Source organism: Procambarus clarkii, chromosome 86 (assembly GCF_040958095.1).
Source record: "Procambarus clarkii isolate CNS0578487 chromosome 86, FALCON_Pclarkii_2.0, whole genome shotgun sequence".
In the NCBI taxonomy this organism is placed as follows: domain Eukaryota; kingdom Metazoa; phylum Arthropoda; class Malacostraca; order Decapoda; family Cambaridae; genus Procambarus; species Procambarus clarkii.
Window position 1 is genome coordinate 1,957,082 of NC_091235.1, and position 18,979 is coordinate 1,976,060.

General features: G+C 44.3%; 1 protein-coding gene across 2 annotated transcripts in view; it reads left to right on the top strand.

Moving 5' to 3' along the window:
- LOC123769187 (uncharacterized) overlaps window positions 1-18,301 on the top strand; it is a 179,604-nt gene extending 161,303 nt beyond the window's left edge. For both annotated transcript variants that reach the window (XM_069317003.1, XM_069317001.1), the window contains one exon: window positions 17,010-18,301. In XM_069317003.1, coding sequence (XP_069173104.1) covers window positions 17,010-17,246 — 237 coding nt within the window. In that variant the 3' untranslated portion in view covers window positions 17,247-18,301. The remainder of the gene's footprint in view (window positions 1-17,009) is intronic.
- The last annotated feature ends 678 nt before the right edge of the window (window positions 18,302-18,979 follow it).

Genomic DNA, 18,979 nt, shown 5'->3' on the forward strand with positions numbered 1-18,979 from the left:
CCGGGGGCAGACCACAGTACCAGGGTACCAATATGATGATCTGTCAAAAATATGAGAAATATCCAAGGGACAAAAGATGGTAAACACGAGTAATAACATGGAGGGAGAGATGACCAATTAAGAGTATGACTGAGGCCTACAGTCACCACGTAATCCAAAGTTGTCTCACCTTCACCATATGCTACTCTCGGAATGCACAATACACACAGCACCATATAAAAATGAAATTGAATATGAAAAATAGTAAAAGCTACGTTACCAAAGCCAAATACGCTTACCATAAATTACTACTTGGCACCAGTACCTGAGTGAAGCTCCCGGACAGGCCCCCACTTTATGTGACGGTAACGTGTTGGTGTTCGGCTGTTTCAAAAGCTAGGGGTATGGCCTCGTCACATAAAGAAAAAAAAAAGAAAAAAGCTGGAACTTTCGTCTGTGGTAAGGTAATGGGAAGACACACAAAACACAAGTAAATTTAACAATGAAATTTTAATTACGTTAGAAAAGCAAGACATGAATAAAATTGGGCATAAAAATGTAACATAAATCAACAAACGAAATAATAAGAATAATCACTGGCAAATGAAAAGTTACGTTAAGACAAGTGAATAATAGCAAAGTAAATATAGCAAAGGAAATAATGATGCTTGAATATTGGCTTCAAGCTGCCACCTCCCTTAGTACACGTAAGCCAAGGCTTAGTCTACCAATGAGACGTGTCAACTTGTGTAGAGCACGATATATTCTGTCTTCCCTAGGTCGCAGTGGCCCAGACATCAGCTCGTGTGGCGGGTGGTGGGGCAGGTGCGAAGGGCACCAGCCAATCAGCGACAGGCAGGCGATGGACAAGCAGTTTGCCGGTTCACGGTGGCGGAGGCGAGCAGGTGTGCCGGTGTTGGATACGTTTTGCACTCTGGGCAAAACTTGTTGTTGTACTTGTTGGATATATCTTCTATATTATTTGTTACAGGGACGTAGTTTGGAGGGAAGAGCAGGCTCAATCTCTCTTGAAAGAGATTATCGTCATAACTCTCCCCCGAAGCCTGCGGTTCTGGAAGAAGTACGTCGTTATGTGGTGGAATAATAGGTGGAGTCGCTTCTACTTCATAAACTCTGTAGAGGGCATCGGCTATGATGTTGTCAGAACCCTGGTATACCGGGTCTCCAGGTTGAATTTCTGCAGTTATTAAGCCCATCGTAGAAGACGTTGAGTTTAGAAGTGGGCGTGCTTCAGGAGGTGTAGGGTGGTGTGGTCCGTGTTGATGGTGGACCAAGCACTTTTCAGGTGTGGAGTGAAGTGCTGGAGCTTCAGGATGATGAAGAGTAGCTCCTTGCCAATTGTTCCGTAGTTCCTTGTAGCAGTAGTCGCTGACAGGTGTATTCTCCTCGCCTCGTTGCTGCATCACGACACCACCAACGCCGGTACCACTGGCGTCGACATGGAGGATGAAGGGCTTATCTGACGAGGTGAGAGTGGAATTAGAATATGGCAAAGGAGCACTATTATGGTCCTGAAAATGGTTGGGAATATCAGTATGGATTTTTGAATTAGAAAGCGCCGACTCCTTGTCAGTGCTTTCGGGAGGAGAAGCAGGGAAGGTCTCACTGTGGATGTATGGTTCTGTAAAAGCAGAGTAGTTTAACATGACAGTGGGAGGAGTACCATTATATAGCTTCAGGAGGTTGACGTGGCACAGCTGGGTCTTCCGCCGCTTATCTGGAGTCTCTAGAACGTAGTTATGGTTGTTTCTGCACTCCTTGATGCGGTAGGGTCCTGAAAACCTGTTTTGTAAAGGAGAACCTGGGATAGGGAAGTACGCTAGCACGAAGTCTCCCGGCTTAAATTTTCTTACTTTGCTGGTCTGGTCGTAATGAGTCTTCATCCTCTCCTGTGCTTTCAATAGATTATCATGGGCAAAACTGTGGACTCTCTCTAGAATGTGTTGAAGGTTTTGAAGAAACTGGGGCACATTCTGATGCTCACTGAAGGTGGCATCTCGTAGAGAGTCTTTGAAAGCCTTGAGGGGAGTACGGCACTTACGGCCGTAGAGCATCTCATAAGGAGATACTCCTAGGGACTCATTGGGAAGACATTACATTGACAAGACATTAGGAATAAATGTGCATTATCAGATCTATTTGCTTATCCCAATCCTTAGAGGTTTCACTACAAAACTTTTTCAGGAGTGCTTTGATAGTCTGATGACTACGCTCAAGAGAACCCTGTGAAGCAGGATGATAGGGGCTGGACAATACCTGTTTGATGTTGAACTCCTCCAGTGTCCTTTTGAAGAGATCACTGGTGAAGTTGGTGCCACAGTCGCTCTGAACCTCCCTGGGAAATCCATACTGGGTGAAGATCTTCAATAAGTGCTTCACAATCGTAGCAGCCGTAATGTTCTTCACTGGAACTGCTATGGGGAATCGGGTGGTAGGACACAGGATAGTTAAGATATAGGCGTTACCTGAACTGGTCCGAGGTAAAGGACCAACACAGTCTATAATAAGTCTGTGGAAAGGTTCCGCAGGCACCTGTATGGGAGTCAGTGGCGCTCTGGGAATAGAGATGTTCGGTTTACCTGCCATCTGACATGTATGACACTGTTTTATGTACTGTTTGACGCTATTTACCATACCTGGCCAGTAGTAGTCTTGACGAATTCCATGGTAAGTCTTGTTGAATCCGTAGTGGGAGAGTGCTCCGTGGGCCAGGTGTAGAATAGTGGGCCGCAGGCTGGCAGGAATCACAAGTTGTTCGATGTTGGCCCAATCGTCCACCTCCTTCAGTTTACTGGGTCTATATCTGCGGTAGAGCAAGTCGTTCTCTAGGAAGAACCCAGGAATACTGTCGGGTTGAGTCTCAGCCTGGAAAAATAATGGTGTCAAAGTAAGATCTTCCCTCTGCAACTTACGGAACTCCAACTTGGTCAGATTCGGGGGTAGTTTCTGAGGGTCTTGAGGGACAGCGGTAGGAGTAGAGTCAGCTGGCTGTGGTCGTGCGGCTTGTGCACGGGTGGTCACTAGAACCGGAGGAGAAACTTTATCACTCTCTTGAACCTTTGCTGGAACATACTTAAATATAGGGTTATCTGGCACAGAGGTACACACCTGGGGTTTGTCCATGACGATCAGGTTGGTCGGTTGCAGGTCTTCCGCCAAGTCGTTGCCTAGGAGAAGTTGCACTCCACGCATGGGAAAAGGCTTTTCCCTGACGGCGACTTGGACTTCTCCGTTCACGAAGGGACAATCCAGGTGTACTCTGGCGAGAGGATAAGGAGTGGTAGCAGTGAGGTCAGTGATGAAGACAGTTTCTCCGGTGTAGGCGATGTTGGGCACAGCCGACTTCAAGATGATCGATTGAAGAGCCGCTGTGTCCCTCAAGATCTTCAATTTGAAACGTCCCTCCGGATTTGAACCGTTGGCAGAGACAGTTCCAGTATACAGGTGGTTACTGAAAAGAGAAAGATCATTAACATGAACACCAACATTCATCACAGGCTTACCGGACTTAGGAGGAGTTGGTTTGGGTTTTTGCGTGTCAGTGGTTCCTCTGTATTGAGACTTACCACACTTATCTATGGTATGTCCATAGAGTCTACAATACTTGCAGTACAATTGCGAGCCAGCCTGATCGGTACTCACTTTCTCGTAACTGTACCACGATTTCTTACTGGAGGATGGTTCTGGTGTCAGCCGGTGGATGAGGCTGTAAGTGTCAGCCGACTTAGCACACTTCAGGTAGTCGGTTTCTTCTTTATCTGCTAAATATAGACGGACAGGAGGCGGCACACGCCTCAAGAATTCTTCAACTAGCATCAGGTTGACGAGTTCTGTAAAAGTAGAGACATGTGCTGCTTCCAGCCATTTCATAAAATATCTCCGTTTTGTGTTAGCAAACTCGAGAAAGGTAGTGGTACTTGCCTTCAGGTGGTCACGGAATTTCCTTCGATAACTTTCGGTGGAGAGAAGGTAGGCGTCCAACACTGCTTGTTTCAGAGTCTGGTAGTCATTCTCAGACGCCAAAGTACTGAGTGTGACTGCAGCTCTACCTGTAAGATGTACTCTGAGAAGTGTGGCCCATTGGTTGGCAGGCCAACTGAGTTGATTAGCAAGGGTTTCAAAGGTGGTAAAAAACACGTCAACTTCTGCTTCTACAAATGATGGCATTAACTTACTTGCATGTGATATATTAAAACTGATGGGAAGATTGGCAGTAGCTTGCTGGCGTTGAGCGAGGTGTGAAGTTTCAAACGCAAATTCTCGTTGACGACATTCCATAGTCAGAGTCGCTTGGTGTTTGTCATGTTCGCGTTGAATCTCCAATTCGCGTCGTTTTGTTTCAAGCTGTACTCGTTCCCGCTCACGGAGTATTGCAACCTCACGTTCCTTGAGGGTGATTTCACGTTCTTGTTCTTCCCTCCGTATGGCAGCCTCACGTTCTTGTTCTTCCCATCGTATGGCAGCTGCTTCTCTTTGCTGCTCGAGGGCTTCCCTTTGCTGCTCACGTTCAATCTTGGCCAGCTCTAGTTTGAGTTTCATCGTTGCCAAATCAGTTTTATCTGCAATATAGTTTTATCTGCAATCTTACCTTGCTCTAAGAAGTGAGCCAGTAACAGGTTGTGTATGTCATTTTTGTTGGCTTGGTAGGGAACTTCTAGTTGATACTCATGTGCAAGAGTTTGTAATTCAGTCCTCTTGGCACGACTTAAAGTCCCTATTTCACCTGCTGGATCTGCACGGAAAGCTTGGAGACGAAACATTGTGAAATTAGCAAATAAATGCACAACGAATATACCGTTGTTATATAGTGAATGTCAGAAACAGGACAACGTGGCAACTGGTACCTATCCTGTGGAATCTTTAACAATTAAAGTTAAGTACAAGATGTTAAATGATTAATTTAAATCAAGGTCGCAGGAAATCTTGTACCCGGTACTCATGTAAGAGGATAAGGGCAAGAAAATCCTACTAAACAAGTGAAACTGAGTTTCTAAAACAAATGAAACAGTTAATTGCCTCAAAAGTAAAATTGGTAGTCCAAGGATGTAGGCATACCTTGCCGAGTCTCTGTAGGACATAAGCAAGTTTTCCCACTGAAATTAATATGATACTTACAGAATTAGCGAACTTTGTTGCTCTGAAAAAGAAAGCTAATTCCCTACCAATATGTATGTATCATCATCTCTGACTGACGTGTAGGGGGTGCGAGGTGTCAACTGGTGACGAGAACTGCTGCTGAGGTCCCAATTCAGCAACTAAAATTCGTGCGAGAGGAACTATGGCCCTCTTTATCCTCCTACTGTCAGATTGCAGAAGATTAGGTGCACTTGACCCGGGGGCAGACCACAGTACCAGGGTACCAATATGATGATCTGTCAAAAATATGAGAAATATCCAAGGGACAAAAGATGGTAAACACGAGTAATAACATGGAGGGAGAGATGACCAATTAAGAGTATGACTGAGGCCTACAGTCACCACGTAATCCAAAGTTGTCTCACCTTCACCATATGCTACTCTCGGAATGCACAATACACACAGCACCATATAAAAATGAAATTGAATATGAAAAATAGTAAAAGCTACGTTACCAAAGCCAAATACGCTTACCATAAATTACTACTTGGCACCAGTTCCTGAGTGAAGCTCCCGGACAGGCCCCCACTTTATGTGACGGTAACGCGTTGGTGTTCGGCTGTTTCAAAAGCTAGGGGTATGGCCTCGTCACATAAAGAAAAAAAAAAGAAAAAAGCTGGAACTTTCATCTGTGGTAAGGTAATGGGAAGACACACAAAACACAAGTAAATTTAACAATGAAATTTTAATTACGTTAGAAAAGCAAGACATGAATAAAATTGGGCATAAAAATGTAACATAAATCAACAAACGAAATAATAAGAATAATCACTGGCAAATGAAAAGTTACGTTAAGACAAGTGAATAATAGCAAAGTAAATATAGCTAAGGAAATAATGATGCAGGAATATTGGCTTCAAGCTGCCACCTCCCTTAGTACACGTAAGCCAAGGCTTAGTCTACCAATGAGACGTGTCAACTTGTGTGGAGCACGATATATTCTGTCTTCCCTAGGTCGCAGTGGCCCAGACATCAGCTCGTGTGGCGGGTGGTGGGGCAGGTGCGAAGGGCACCAGCCAATCAGCGACAGGCAGGCGATGGACAAGCAGTTTGCCGGTTCACGGTGGCGGAGGCGAGCAGGTGTGCCGGTGTTGGATACGTTTTGCACTCTGGGCAAAACTTGTTGTTGTACTTGTTGGATATATCTTCTATATTATTTGTTACAGGGACGTAGTTTGGAGGGAAGAGCAGGCTCAATCTCTCTTGAAAGAGATTATCGTCACAATATACACAGACCCGGAACACACAGGAACCGGGAAGAAAAAACAGCCACACCCACACACACAAACAGAAACAAACACCGGAATGCACAGGATCCGGGAACCCATCACAGAACCACACCCAATGCATACATGAAAAAACACCAGAACATGCAGGAACCGGCAAAAGGAAACACAAGGCATATACACAAAACAAATACCAGAAGGCACACACACACACACAGAGCAACACACACGCCAACCACACCACACACAACCAAGAAGGTCCCGAAGGGGAGGGGGGAAACGCACCCCCCCCCCCACCCCGACACACGCCATCCCAACTAGTACTTATCCGGATACTCCGCCTCCGGAAACCTGACACAGCACGCCTCCCAACAAAGCCACACAGCAGAATGGTGAGCAGGAGGGAACCGCCCTCGAGGGCTTTCCATATCATCCAGAACCGGGACACAAAGGCATGTATTCGAGGGACCCAAATAGTGGACAGGCAAAGGGGGACTAGTGCCACCCGTTCCCATACGAGGGGCAGGTTGTCGACATCCAAAACATCAACAGGCTAAACATCGTAACTAGGCACAGAAGCCCTGGAAGGGGGCGGCAACACTGGGGGCAGCAGCTCGGGAGGAGGCTTCACAGGAGGGTATATGTCAGAGGTAATATCAAGAATACCCACCCTCCCAGGCACCGGCACTGAACCCCCACGTTGGACATCCTTTTTGAGAACCATTACAAGGCCCCGAGACACTCCACCATCCGGCACAGGAGGCAGAACTACCCCCCCTCCCCCACATTGGGGACCCCACAGCAGGAGGAGGCACAGAAACACCTGCACCAGCACCATCAGGATACACGTGAACCTCCCCCACTACCTTCGCAGGGGGCCCACACCGCCGCCCGGCACCACACCAGTCCCCCGCACACCAACATCGCCCTTCACAGAAGAGTAGCCCTCAGAATCTCTTGTCTCCATATTCACGCACAGCAGCTCACTCACGAGGGGGGCGACACTCACCAAACTGTCCGAGAATGCTTTCTCACAGGCCGCTGATCATCGGAACTGTCGTTACCAGCAGGAGCCACCAAAGGAGAGCCCCCCCCCCCCCCTCCCCCGCCGGCCGCACCACGCCGTGCACTGCGCGATCCCGCAGCACAGCGACGGAGGGTATAAGTCCACACTTCACAGCTGACACCAAAGACGGGGGTAGGCGCCGCTGGAGGAGGCGAGGGAGCCGGCGGAGGAAAGGAAGCCGATCGTGAGGGCGAGCTTTCATGCACAACCACCACCCACATCACCAGCCTCACCCTCAGGCACGCAGGCCGATGAAATCGGCCACACCACAGGGGCGGCAGACGGTAGGGAAGCCTCCCACACCACACCATCACAAGGTGACAGATCGGGAGCCACCAACGGGGGAAACTCCTCCCAAAACAAATTCACAGGAGCCACACCAGTGCAGTCCGCTGCCTGGTGCCCCCAAGGCCACACCAGAAACATGTTCTGGGCTGTCCAGCATAAAATGCGAGTATGGTGTAACCCATCAACGTGACGGTTGATGGGATAGGAGACTGAAGACGGAGAGCAACGGTCCGAGTCCCGTTCGAGAACCCCCGTCACCGGCTAGTTTGTGCACTAGGGTGCACATAATACCAACTAGCTGGAGAGCAATAGTCAGCAACATTGTTTATCTATGAACTGAAGAATAAAGAGGCAATGTTCTATTCCAAACAAGATGTGTTCTGTGAGATTTCCTGAGAGCAAAACCGTGTATGGACTTTAATGCCAGTGGCGCCGGTAAGATTCAAGTATGAGACCATACACTGGGTACAAAGGTGATACCACAGACTGTGTAAAAGGATGATATCATAGACTGGGTATAAAAGTGACATCACAGGCTGGGTACAAAAGTAACACCACAGGCAGGGTACAGAAGTGACACCACAGGCTAGGTACAAGGGTGATGCAACAGATACAACATAAAAGAGAAGCAAATGAGGAGAGCAGGAGTAGAAAGTCTTCGCCTTGGAATGTCGTAAAGACAGGGGTCTTAAGAAGACTGACAAAGCCGCCTACAGATGTTACAAAGACTTCCAACCAATTCACCGTGCTGGAAGACAAGTGTTGTACAGAGGCTGCAGTTCGCTCGAAAGTCAAGGCAACGAAGGGAGCGCAGGTCCCTCATGGTGCTCACAAAGTACAGGAAGTACTTAAGCGAATTTTGGTTGTGGGAGGTTCCCAGGTGAGGTATTTGGATAGAGCTTTTTGTGCCAGAGATAGTGGGAACAGGGTAAGGGTTCGCTATCCGTGAGCTGGAATTGGTGATATTGTTAACAACATGAATGATATTATGGCTGGAAATGGGAACAAACCAATTATTTGTATTAGTGCCTGTGGAAATGATGTAGGACGAGTTAGGAGTGAAGCACTGATACAGAGGTTTAAGACAGCCATAGAATTAGTTAGCAGCAAGGGAGGAATCCCGATCATATGTGCCATTCTTCCTAGACAGGGAGTTGAAAATAAATGGTTGTCGAGGGCACTTGGTGTCAATTGCCGACTGGACAAATATTGTAAATCAAATGAAATATCATTCATGGATAATTGGGAACACTTCTATGGAAGAAATGACATGTATGCATTGAGATGGGGCTCATTTATCCAGGGCTAGGGTTGTTGCTGTTGCCAACTCGTTGGAACCTGTGGTTGGAGGGGTTTGTTTGGGTTTAAACTGCTAATAGATAGTGGTATGGGAATTGACATGGAGAAAGGAGGCAGTAAAAGTATTTATTGGTGGGGGGGGGGGGGATGGCAAAATGAACAGGGAAGGAGAAGGGCCTCAAAATAAAAATACTCTTAAGGTATATCACATTAACAGTAAAAGTCTTAGAAACAAAATAATCGATTTTAATGCTCTTGTTTGCACAGAAATAATAGATATCATTGCACTTACCGAAACATGGATATTTCGAGAACTATTAGCTGGATATCAAATAAACGGATTTAAACTATTTCACACATATATATATGAGACGAGGAAGGGGGAGTAGCCATATATGTTAGGGAATATTTGAAATGTAGTCTCAAAGAGGGACTCAAAACTGAGCCATACACAGAAACTATCTGGCTAGAATTAAGCAAAAAAAGCTATAAATCTTATAATAGAAGCTATATACAGGCCACAAAACTCAGGATAGAAGCAAAGCATCTATGGGATGAAATATCTATAGCATCTAAGTCTAACAGTATTTGTGTTATGGGTGACTAATTTTAGTGGAATAAACAGGATTAACAGAACAGAGCAGGGAATAATGAAGTAAATTTTTTTATACAGTGCCACATGAAAGACTGATTAAAAAGTTAGAGGCTCACGGTATTGGGGTTGCTATATTAAGTTGGATTAAGGCAAGGCTATACCAAAGGAAACAAAGAGTAAGAATAAATGGGGTTAAGTCAGAGTGGGAAAATGTTGTAAGTGGAGTGCCTCAAGGCTCTATCCTGGAACCTTTGTTATTCATAATATATATATAAATGATTTAGATTCAGGTTTTACCAGCAATATTTGCAAATTTGCCAATGATACAAAAATCGGTAGGGAAATAAACACGGAAAAAGACTATCAATTCAAGGTGATCTAAATAGGGTTTTGAAAAGGTCAAAAGATTGGAAGATGCAGTTTAAAGATGACAGATGTAAGGTTTTGTGGCTAGGTAATGATGATATAGTTACAAGATACGAGCTATATGGTGAATTCGGATTGTGAAAGGGATCTGGGAGTTATGATAAGTAAGAACGTAAAATAAAGATAATCAATGCATAAATGTTCGCAATAAGGCAAATAGAACACTAGGATTTATTTATCGAAGTGTTAGCAATAAGACACCTGGTGTTGTTCTTCAGCTATATCCTGCTCCGGTTAGGCCCCATTATCTTGAGAGGTTATCTTGAGATGATTTCGGGGCTTAGCGTCCCCGCAGCCCGGTCCTCGAACAGGCCTTTTTGTCACACCCCCCCAGGAAGCAGCCCGTAGCAGCTGTCTTACTCCCAGGTACCTATTTACTGCTAGGTAACAGGGACATCAGACTGAAAGAAACCTTTTTGCCCATTTGTCTATGCCTCCAATGAGGATCGAACCCGGAACCTTGGGACTACGAATCCGAAGCGATGTCCACCCAGCTGTCAGGCGCCCTAAGACAAGTAGAATTTCTACTTGTGGGGGGATTTCTATAGGCCATTGCACTCATGTCTCTCTGAGGGGGCCAGGTTCTGGCTCGTGGTCCCCGGTAGGCCTAAGAACTCCCTTCACCCTGACTAATGCCAAAGTCTAATATAACAATATCAGCCTGGATAGCTCCGGGGAGCTGTAGGGGCTTCCCCCAGAAACAGGAAGCCATAAAACATTTTAATGATTAATAATGTACTATAGTAATACATGAAAATAACATATCTTGGCATAAATATTGCACAGCTAAGATTAAAAAATTTAATACAGTATGGGTGGGATGGTTTGGTCTGACCAAAGGTTGGTCAGCGATCCTTCACGGCCTCCCCTCCCTCACCACCACCACCACTCTCCCTCACCACCACCACCACTCCCCCTCACCACCACCATCACTCTCCCTCACCCCCACTCTCCCTTCCTCACTGCTTCTATCCCTCCCTACCTCTCCCCCTCAATGCCCCTCCCCCTCAATCACTGCCTTCCTCCATCAATCACTGTGTCCCTTCCTTCCTTGCTTCTATCCCTCCCAGCCTCTCTCTCTCCCTTAATGCTTCCCTCCATCAATCACTGGCCATAAGTCCATCCCCTCCCTCAATGCCTTCCAACCCTCTTACACTGCCTCCCCTCCCTCCCTCCCTCCCTCCCTCAGGTTGGTATCCACCATGGTGGGGATAGCAATATTTGTTTACAGTTAATGGCATCCTTCGTAACCATCACACACAAGGCGTTTATAATTACAAATGACGTCTCGAGAGGATTCAAGCAAAATTCTGTATACAATATACTATATACAGTATGTCTCCTCTAATGTATATAAAGACAGAGTATGATTGATTATTGAACAGTTTAGTAGAACTGTCTATAACAATGAAATATTCTTGATTTATATTACTAAAAGCATGTATTACATAAATGCTTCCTGAAGGCATCACTTGTTGCAACAAATCCAGCCCTGCAGTGCACCGGGGTTGGTCCCATATCGTGTGTTGAATAGAGGTTGTACTGTATGAGAGCAGTGATGGAGTATCACTGGTGGAGCTCGACGAGGCTCTCCCCTTTGTCTTACCCCATGACAGTACACAGTAGAACGTTCATAATGTTCCAAGGAACTGTGATATGTGTCTCTAATGTGTCCATAAAAAATGTTTACCATCACAATATTACTTGTTCGATACTCAATTTATTTATAATATGTACAATTTTGTACACTACTTACAGTCATACACTGCATTACACATTCAGTACTTCAGAAACAAGTGATAATCAAATAAGCAGTCCATGGTACACTGCGAGACTTTGCACTCGATGCACCAGGCCCACACAGATTTTCACTTACTGTGCCTTCATTCTGTATGCTTGCAAACAATGCACTCATATACACCTTCGGCTTTTGTTTCTAATGGTGGTATGTAGCCAAGCTTGTGAAGTGTAAGGTAATCTTGAAAAGAACTAGGAATTCATCAATGACATAATTCTGTCCTGGCACAAAGTAATCATAAAATTTTCATCTGATACTACAAAACACTTTTTTGCACTTTCCAAAGTCGATAATTTTGATCAATATTTTCAATGTTTTCAAAGTGTAGGCACTGTAAAAATATCAGAAGCCTGTCTCATGACTTGTACTTGTTGAACACTGAGCTTGGAGCAGCTCTAATTCCAATAATCTTTGTTCCAATAATCCTGTCCTGTATTACATCCTGTAATATGTGTTTCATAGAAAGTTTCATAAGCACACACAGAGCTAAGAACACATACAATTCAGCCACAGTGGTGTCCTTCCATCAAGTCATACGTGAAGCAGGTAATAAGCCACCGGTAATAAGTTGAAGTTGCAATGCATACCTGTTGTTTTCGTCAACAAGATGTTGCATGAATGACTCATCAAAATAAGCCATAAAATATTCACTTTCACTCATAACTTCACCTGTATATGGGAAAGTGGGTGCAACACCAACATCAGTATCATCAAGTTGTGGTTTGTGTGGTTACCTTGAGGTGCTTCTGGGGCTTAGCGTCCCCTCGTACCCACTTAGCGTCCCCACGTACCCACTTAGCGTCCCCACGTACCCATTTAGATTATGCAGTTCAGTTTTTGTCGCCATACGATAGAATGCATATAAATGCACTAGAACGCGTCCAGCGTAGGATGACAAAGTTAATTCGGCAAATTAGAAACCCGTCATATGAAGAAATATTGATAAAGCTTAAATTACATTTTTTAGACAGGCGAAGAATTAAGGGTGACATGATAGAGGTGTACAAGTGGATGAATGGAAACCTGTTACAGTGTCCCAGGTGAGGACAGTGTACCAGGTGAGGACAGTGTACCAGGTGAGGACAGTGTACCAGGTGAGGACAGTGTACCAGGTGAGGACAGTGTACCAGGTGAGGACAGTGTACCAGGTGAGGACACTGTGACAGGTGAAGACACTGTGACAGGTGAAGACACTGTGACAGGTGAGGACAGTGTCCCAGGTGAGGACACTGTGACAGGTGACTCAAAGTAGGTGCCTGTGTCTGACCCCCACGCAAGTCAGGGAAGAAAAAAAATTGACAGTGGCAGTCGAGAGAAGATTTGTTGGTGACCTGGAGGAAGGTAGACCCAAGGCGCCGTCTGGCGGTGTGGAGACCAGCGTCATCGCACTAAGAATTTTGCGGTAAGAACATTTTGTTTGCTACAGTTCGCCGTGTACGGTGAATTAGAACTGCTGAATGATTTATAGTGATGCTTAGTGACCTTAATTAACCATGTTTATAGTGAATAATAAATAATATTGGAGAATTAATAGATGATGGAGGCGAGAGTGACTGATGCTCGCTTGCTTGCTGACGGTTGGTGAACGGCTGAGTAGATGCTGGAAGATCAGTGTGGCTTTGCCTGCTGTGGGGGAGTCCACTTGGCAGTGCTGATTTTCGTCAGCTGCCGAGAGCAGTGGTGTGTGGGAAGTTTTGGTGAAAAGTTTAAATTAATTTATTTTCCAGTTGTTTGTAGAGGATATATTATTTTGTTATATGTGAAATTACAGGTTCGCGTGTGGTAGGTGAGGAGTGGTAGTTTCATGAGGCGACCGAACACTTGGTCGTACTGCTATTAACCTGTAGAGAATAATTCGTCAGAGAGGAGATCCACCCTGAGTAAAGGAGGATTGATCCACCAGAGATTTTTCGTCATCTCTGTTTGGTTGTTTAGGGGATTCCATTGTAAATGAATTGATGATGCAGTGAATTGGGGTGAGAGTGTTTGTTTGTTTCCGTTTACCAAGATGTATTCAAATGTCGGGTGATAACAAGATCAGTATCCTGCAAGATTACTCAAGACCAGGAGCCAAGGAGGAACAGTGCTGGGTGGGAGGGACTAGGGGCCCAGGAGGAACAGTGCTGGGTGGGAGGGATGAGGGGGCCCAGGAGGAACAGTGCTGGGTGGGAGGGATGAGGGGGCCCAGGAGGAACAGTGCTGGGTGGGAGGGACGAGGGACCCAGGAGGAACAGTGCTGGGTGGGAGGGACGAGGGGCCCAGGAGGAACAGTGCTAGGTGGGAGGGACGAGGGGCCCAGGAGGAACAGTGCTGGGTGGGAGGGACGAGGGACCCAGGAGGAACAGTGCTGGGTGGGAGGGACGAGGGACCCAGGAGGAACAGTGCTGGGTGGGAGGGACGAGGGACCCAGGAGGAACAGTGCTGGGTGGGAGGGACGAGGGACCCAGGAGGAACAGTGCTGGGTGGGAGGGACGAGGGACCCAGGAGGAACAGTGCTGGGTGGGAGGGACGAGGGACCCAGGAGGAACAGTGCTGGGTGGAAGAGACAATTTAAATTTAATGGTTTGATATAACAGATGTGAGGAACACTTGAATGAAGATTTTATGGTTCTGTTACTATGCCATATTATGTAATGTTTGTGTCGGTTTACTGAGACATGGATGTTCACGCCAGGTGATGATTACAATCAGCAGAAGGTTACTTTACCAGAGAAAGATGTTAATATGTTAGCAAACGATATGGGCAAAGTCATTCCAAGCTAATTGATGTGTAAGGTGGATGAGGCTGTAACCTAGAGTCCAGAGGTGAGCTGAGGACTCAGTCCAAGACATCATTTTTTATTTATTGCATTTCGTGTATTTATTGTTTGCTTTTAAAAGGTTTGTTTCCTCTTGTTCCCTGTGAGGGCTTTATTGAGAAAGAAAGGTGATAATTTCGACCTGCTGGTTATATAATGAAGAAAGGTAATGAGGGAATTACTTGAGACACTTGAGTAACGTGAAGGGGGAAGACTGAGTCACCTGTATCTTAGCAACCCGCCCTGTGCCCTAGTCCATTCCATCCAGCGGTCGACCCCAAAGACCTAATCATCAGTTTTAACTTGCTGTTTAATTAAAATTGATTTTTTTCAAATACAAATAAATATTATTTTATGTTAGTATACTGTGCATAATTAAGCATTGGTTAGGTTAGGTGTTTAGGTTCGGTTGACGAGTATTTGTATTTATAGTACGTGGGTCAAGCATTTACCAACCTGTCCTCGGCCCAAGTCCATTACATCCAGCGGTCGACCTCACAGACGCATTCATAAAATTTTACATGCAGTTCATTCAAAACGAGAATTTCCTCAAATATAAATTAAATATTATAATATATTAGCATATTGTGCATATATAGGTTAGGTTAGGTGTTTAGGTTTTGTTGGCGATTATTTGCATTTGTAGTACGTGGGTGAAGCATTTCAACCCGTCCTCGACTCAAGTCCATTACATTCAACGGTCGACCCCACAGACGCATTCATAGATTTTAACATGCTGTTCATTCAAAACGAGAATTTTCGCAAGTATAAATTAATATTATAATATATTAGCATATTGTGCATATATAGGTATAGGATAGGTTAGGTTAGGTGTTTAGGTTCTGTTGGCGATTATTTGTATTTGTAGTACGTGGGTGAAACATTTACAGCGTTGTGATTCGAACAAAATTCGTCAGTGAAGCACTTGTTCCGGATATGTTCCAACGTCAGCAGTTGTGAGTCGTGTGTAAACCGCTTTTCATTCATAAACAGGGGGTTTGGTGGGTGGATGGAATCACTTTTGGATCTTTGTTTGGAGGACGGGCTGAGCATTTACAGCGTTGTGGTTTGAACAAAATTCGTCAGTAATGCACTTGTTCCGGAATTGTTCGAACGTCATCAGTTGTGAGTCGTGTGTCAGCCCATCCGCCAAACAAAGACCCAAAAGTGATTCCATACACCCGCCAAACCCTGCTGTTTATGAATGAAAAACGATTTACAGACTACTCATAACTGATATCGTACGAACACTTACGGAACAAGTGCTTCACTGACGAGTTTTGTTTCAACCACAACGCTGTAAATGCTTCACCTATGTACTACAAATACAAACAATCGCCAACAGAACATAAACACCTAACCTAACCTATGAATATGTAGGCACAATATGCCAATATATTATAATATTAATTTATATATGAGAAAATTCCAGTATTGAATGAACACCATGTCAAAATTTATGAATGCGTCTCTGGGGTCGACCGCTGGATGTAATGGACTTGAGTCGAGGACATGTTGTGTGTAAACCGTTTTTCATTCATAAACAGGGGGTTTGGCGGCTGCAGGGAATGTACTTTGGCCTTTGTTTATGAGGACAGGCTGAGCTCAGTTTGGGTGTGAGCTCATTACAACAGGTGAGTGACTGAGCCTGTAGTTCCCCAATTAGTGAAGTGAAACTTCACCCCCCTCCCAATTAAATACGAGTCCAGGTGATTGAGTCCTTACTGAGGATATTGGCATTGTTGTGGTGTCAGCTATGGTGGCAGCACCTTCGCTGGTTGCCTGCTAATTGTTGATCATTGTTATTAATTATCAACCCTCTGAACAGTGAGGTAATTTAGGGGGCCACAGCGTGGTACTGGTACAAGTGTAATACCACAGACTGGGTACAATGGTGATACCGCAGACTGGGTACATGGGTGATACCACAGACTGGGTACATGGGTGATACCACAGACTGGGTACATGGGTGATACCACAGACTGGGTACCTGGGTGATACCACAGACTGGGTACACGGGTGATACCACAGACTGGGTACAAGGGTGATACCACAGACTGGGTACATGGGTGATACCACAGACTGGGTACATGGGTGATACCACAGACTGGGTACATGGGTGATACCACAGACTGGGTACATGGGTGATACCACAGACTGGGTACATGGGTGATACCACAGACTGGGTACATGGGTGATACCACAGACTGGGTACAAGATTGATACCATCAATTGGGTGCCATAGTGATACCACAAGAAGGGTTCTAGGGTTATATCACACTTGGATACGAAGGTTATTCCTTAGGCTTGGCAATAGTTACTTTCTTTTGATTTGTTATTTCATTTAGTTTTTCTGATAAAATTTCCATTTTCACAGGATCATCAGCCAAAAATCTTCAAGGACAACAGTGGCATGATTTTAAAACGACTGCTCGAGGAGAAAGACTGGAAAGCAATAAAAATAGTTTTGCAGATAGGTAAAAGTTTGAGCCACCAGTGTCTGAAGACCATTGGTAACCTTGCTCTCGCTGAAGGACAAACAGATGTCTTGAAGATCTGTTGGCTGAAGATGGAAGAAGGCGAAAACTCAGATGAATCTCACGATCAAGAATAGGATACCAAACATTCAAGAGTTAATATTCTTAGGTCAATCAAATTTGTCTTTGGATGTTTGTGGAGCAATAAAGTAGATCTTTAAGTACGTCGTGGTAAAGTGACGGTTAGTCTTGTTAAACTCTGATATTCTGGCAGATATATGGATAGTCTTATAAAACTATAATATAAAAGTAGATTTCATGTGGTGCCTTTTAATAAAAAAATATAAATAATAAACATAAACAGTAGAGAAATTCATTATAACACAATACATAATAACAAATGTCTTTATTTCTTGAGCAAATGCAATATTGTAAGAAGACAGATAAATGAAGATCGTGAAATTGTATCACATCCGTTACAAAATTAATGCAAATTTTGTATAGGTAACAACGAGTACAATATTAATGTAGTTCAATAGTGATTTGACAAATATATAATGACACCAAATAAAGGCTACATAGTAAAGCTAGGGAGATAGTTTCATAGTATGACAAGATTGCAGTAATAAGATGGTTAGTCTTTATACACAGAAATGTGTCTGTGATCCACAGAAACTTGAAAATTGTTTACATTTAGACATTCTCATTGTATTGTGATATAAAGTGCAGTTCGAGTCTAGGTTTGTACAACGAAAGTGTTGTAATTTTTCAATGACTGGAAGGCCGTTCATTCCTGTATATGACAACCTTTGATGTGGAGGAACTGTTTGCACAGCGTGGTGGAGACAAATGAGGTGTTAGGTTTAATATAAATCTTGGGTGGTGCTGAGCATTTACTCGTATTATATATGATTGGCGAGCATATTAGGAAACTTAGACACATATGTATAACTAAATTCTGTCAGGAAATTTACGCAGTTGGTGCTGGACATAAAGGTTTTTAATGTAATCCTCTCTCTTGAATGATAGCACTTTTTTTATTTATTTTCTGTAATCTCAAATTTTCGTAAGTAAAAAGTATCGACGACGGACTTTTAGAGTTGAACATGATACAATTGTACAGGTTTCTACAGATCCAAACACATTTGAAAATATATATATACATATATTTTATATATATATATATATATATATATATATATATATATATATATATATATATATATATATCCACCACCTCCCAAGTGAACTTGGAAGGTGGTGGTCTTTGTAGTATATAAATACTCCGAAATTACCATCTCTTTTAAGGGTCTGAGCAGGTGGTGGAGTGGGTTAAGACGTACCTGTTATGCCAGTTGCTGGAAGGCTTCTGTGCTGGCTAGGGTTCGAGTCTCCTGGTGGGAAAGTGTTCTAAAGTTGTATACTTCACTCTCGTGTTTAGGAGAGTTGTGCCTTAAGCATAGACACAGTGTTCTCTCATATTAACAGGGACTTGAAGAAAAAACGTAAAAATGACCCCTCACTTGCTCTAGTGCTCTTGAGAGGTGGTGGTCTTTGGAGTATATAAATACTCCGAAATTACCATCTCTTTTAAGGGTCTGAGCAGGTGGTGGAGTGGGTTAAGGCGTACCTGTTATGCCAGTTGCTGGAAGGCTTCTGTGCTGGCTAGGGTTCGAGTCTCCTGGTGGGAAAGTGTTCTAAAGTTGTATACTTCACTCTCGTGTTTAGGAGAGTTGTGCCTTAAGCATAGACACAGTGTTCTCTCATATTAACAGGGACTTGATGAAAAAACGTAAAAATGACCCCTCACTTGCTCTAGTGCTCTTGGGAGGTGGTGGTCTTTGGAGTATATAAATACTCCGAAATTACC